The 2,127-nt window shown below is 74.9% G+C and overlaps 1 protein-coding gene across 1 annotated transcript in view; it reads right to left on the reverse strand.

Annotated features, from left to right (window-relative positions):
* IL17RE (interleukin 17 receptor E) overlaps nucleotides 1-2,127 on the reverse strand; it is a 4,470-nt gene that overhangs the window by 983 nt on the left and 1,360 nt on the right. Inside the window, exons 2-12 of the mRNA XM_026088060.1 lie at nucleotides 1,944-2,067; nucleotides 1,709-1,848; nucleotides 1,526-1,594; nucleotides 1,332-1,398; nucleotides 1,053-1,240; nucleotides 935-982; nucleotides 806-851; nucleotides 546-694; nucleotides 389-457; nucleotides 246-297; nucleotides 65-166 (exon numbers count right to left, since the gene is read on the reverse strand). Of these exons, the coding sequence (XP_025943845.1) occupies nucleotides 65-166; nucleotides 246-297; nucleotides 389-457; nucleotides 546-694; nucleotides 806-851; nucleotides 935-982; nucleotides 1,053-1,240; nucleotides 1,332-1,398; nucleotides 1,526-1,594; nucleotides 1,709-1,848; nucleotides 1,944-2,067 (1,054 nt within the window). The remainder of the gene's footprint in view (nucleotides 1-64; nucleotides 167-245; nucleotides 298-388; nucleotides 458-545; nucleotides 695-805; nucleotides 852-934; nucleotides 983-1,052; nucleotides 1,241-1,331; nucleotides 1,399-1,525; nucleotides 1,595-1,708; nucleotides 1,849-1,943; nucleotides 2,068-2,127) is intronic.

The following is a 2,127-nucleotide window of genomic DNA, read 5'->3' on the forward strand; positions in this document are numbered from 1 at the left end:
CGCCGCTGCCGGACGCCGCCGGCCCCGGGACCCCCACGGCCCGGGGTCCCCCCGCGGCCCTCACCGGCAGCCGGCCTCCAGGTGCTGCAGCAGCTCAGGAGCAGGACGGCGACCACCAGCCCCAGGGCCAGCGCCAGCCCCAGCAGCCCGAAGTGCCTGCGAGAGACTGGGAGAGGGGCGGTGAGGAGGGGCCGCCTGCCCCCCGCCGCCACCGCCGTCCCCGCAGTCCCCAGGCTTGCGCTCACCATCCGGGCAGAGGAGCTGCTTCTGGGCAAAGCGCACGTCCGAGCGCCACACCTGGGGAAGGAGCGGGGTGGGTGGGGGGCACCGGGGGCCCCCGGCCAGTGCCGCGGGTGCCCCACCGCAGCGGGGCTCGCGGGGACCTTACCAGCACGCAGCTGCCCAGGATCTGCATCGGCAGCAGCAGCGCCAGCTCCCCGGGGGCAGAGCCCTCCGCCTGCAAAAGCACGAGGCCGCGTTGGCCGCCCGCAGCCCGGGCCCCTGCTCCCCCCGCGCGCCCCTTCCCCGCGCCGCGCCGCGCTCACCCGCGTGACCGTGTAGACGGGGGACTCGGGCTCGCACTGCCCGCCCCGGGGCTGGCACAGGGCCGCGCTGAAGGCTGCCGGGACGCTGGAGGTGATGCGCAGGCGCAGCTGCGGCCCCTGCACGCTCGCCGACACGTTCCAGGCGGTCTCTGCAGCGACAGGCGGGGAGAGGGCTCGCGGCCAGCACGGCGCAGCGTGGTCCCCTCCGCCAGGATGAGGGGCACCGGGGCACACAGCCGGGGAGGGGGAGAGGGGCTCACCTGGGCGGTGGGGGCACTCCACGTGGCTGCTGTTCCCGTAGGAGAACTGGGGGGAGACGGCAGGTCACCGGAGAGGCTGCGCGAGCTGCCGTCACCCCCTGCCTCCGCTTACCTTGGGGTCCGACTTACCCTGAAGCAGAGCTGGGGGTGCACGTCCACCTCGTCCAGGGTGTAGGCCTGGCAGGGGCAGAGGGTCAGAGGTGGCAGGGCCCCAGCGGGGACAGCCCTGGGCGCCGGGGCCCCTCACCTGCTCCTCCTCGCTGGCCGTGGAGTTGGGGATGTCGTGGCAGGGCGCAGCGCTGGCGGCCGCCTCCCTCCAGCACAGCGTGGCCCGGGGGCGCAGGGGGCAGCTGGCRCTCAGCACCATCGCCATCTGGTCCTTGCCGCTGGCGCTGTAGTCGTGGAAGCGCACCGAGGACCACAGCTCGGGGCCGTCTGCGGGGCACAGGGTCAGCCGGGGTTGGATTGGACGGGACGAGACACGTCCCTGGTGGAACCCCCCCGTTTCATGCCTGCTGCCACTCACAAGCCGCCGGCTGCTCCTGGAAGGGGCACCTCTTGCTGCGCAGGCTGTCGCGATGCGGGTAGGAGGCCTGGGGGAGCAGGCGGAGCAGTCAGAGCCGCCTGCGCCCCCGCTGTGGGCCCGAGCCCCCTCCCTGGAGGGCCATGGAGCTGCAGAGACCCCCCCCCCCCACCAGCGACACGGGGACGGCGACGCACCTCAATGCACAGGCAGGGCACCAGGAACTCGTACGGCAGCAAGACGCATTGGCCCCCCGGCACCAGCACCTGCAGGGCCCGGAGGCGGCGTGAGCTCGCCGGCAGCGCGGAGACCCCCCGGATCAGCCCGGCCAGGCCCCGCACGCACGCAGAAGGGAGGCTGGGGGCAGCGGGAGCCGGTACCTGCTGGTGGAAGGGCCTGGGCAGCTCCTCGCACTCCAGGGCCAGCTGGTGGCACAGCCGCACCATGAGGGCAGGGCCGCGGGGCACGGACACCTCGATGGCCCGCGCCTCGGGCACCAAGGTGTGGGTGAAGACGGGCCCTGCGGAGCACACGCGGCTCAGCCCGGCTCCAGCGTCCCACCTCACGGCGCCCCAGCCTGGGGTTGGGGCACGGGGGCCCCCGGGCCCTGCTCACCCGGTGGCTCGGCGGCAATCAGGTGGCTCCGGCTGAGGGCCAAGCCCCGGTCGGGGATGGTGCGAAGGGAGACGAGGACCTGCTGCCCGCTCTCCACGGGGAAGCAGTCGAACTGCACCTGCCACTGCGGGGAGCCGGGGCTGAGCGGCGCGGGAGCCCCAGCACCCTGCCCGGCTCGCCGCCC

Source organism: Apteryx rowi, unplaced genomic scaffold (genome assembly GCF_003343035.1).
Source record: "Apteryx rowi isolate R43461 unplaced genomic scaffold, aptRow1 scaffold_75, whole genome shotgun sequence".
Lineage (NCBI taxonomy): Eukaryota > Metazoa > Chordata > Aves > Apterygiformes > Apterygidae > Apteryx > Apteryx rowi.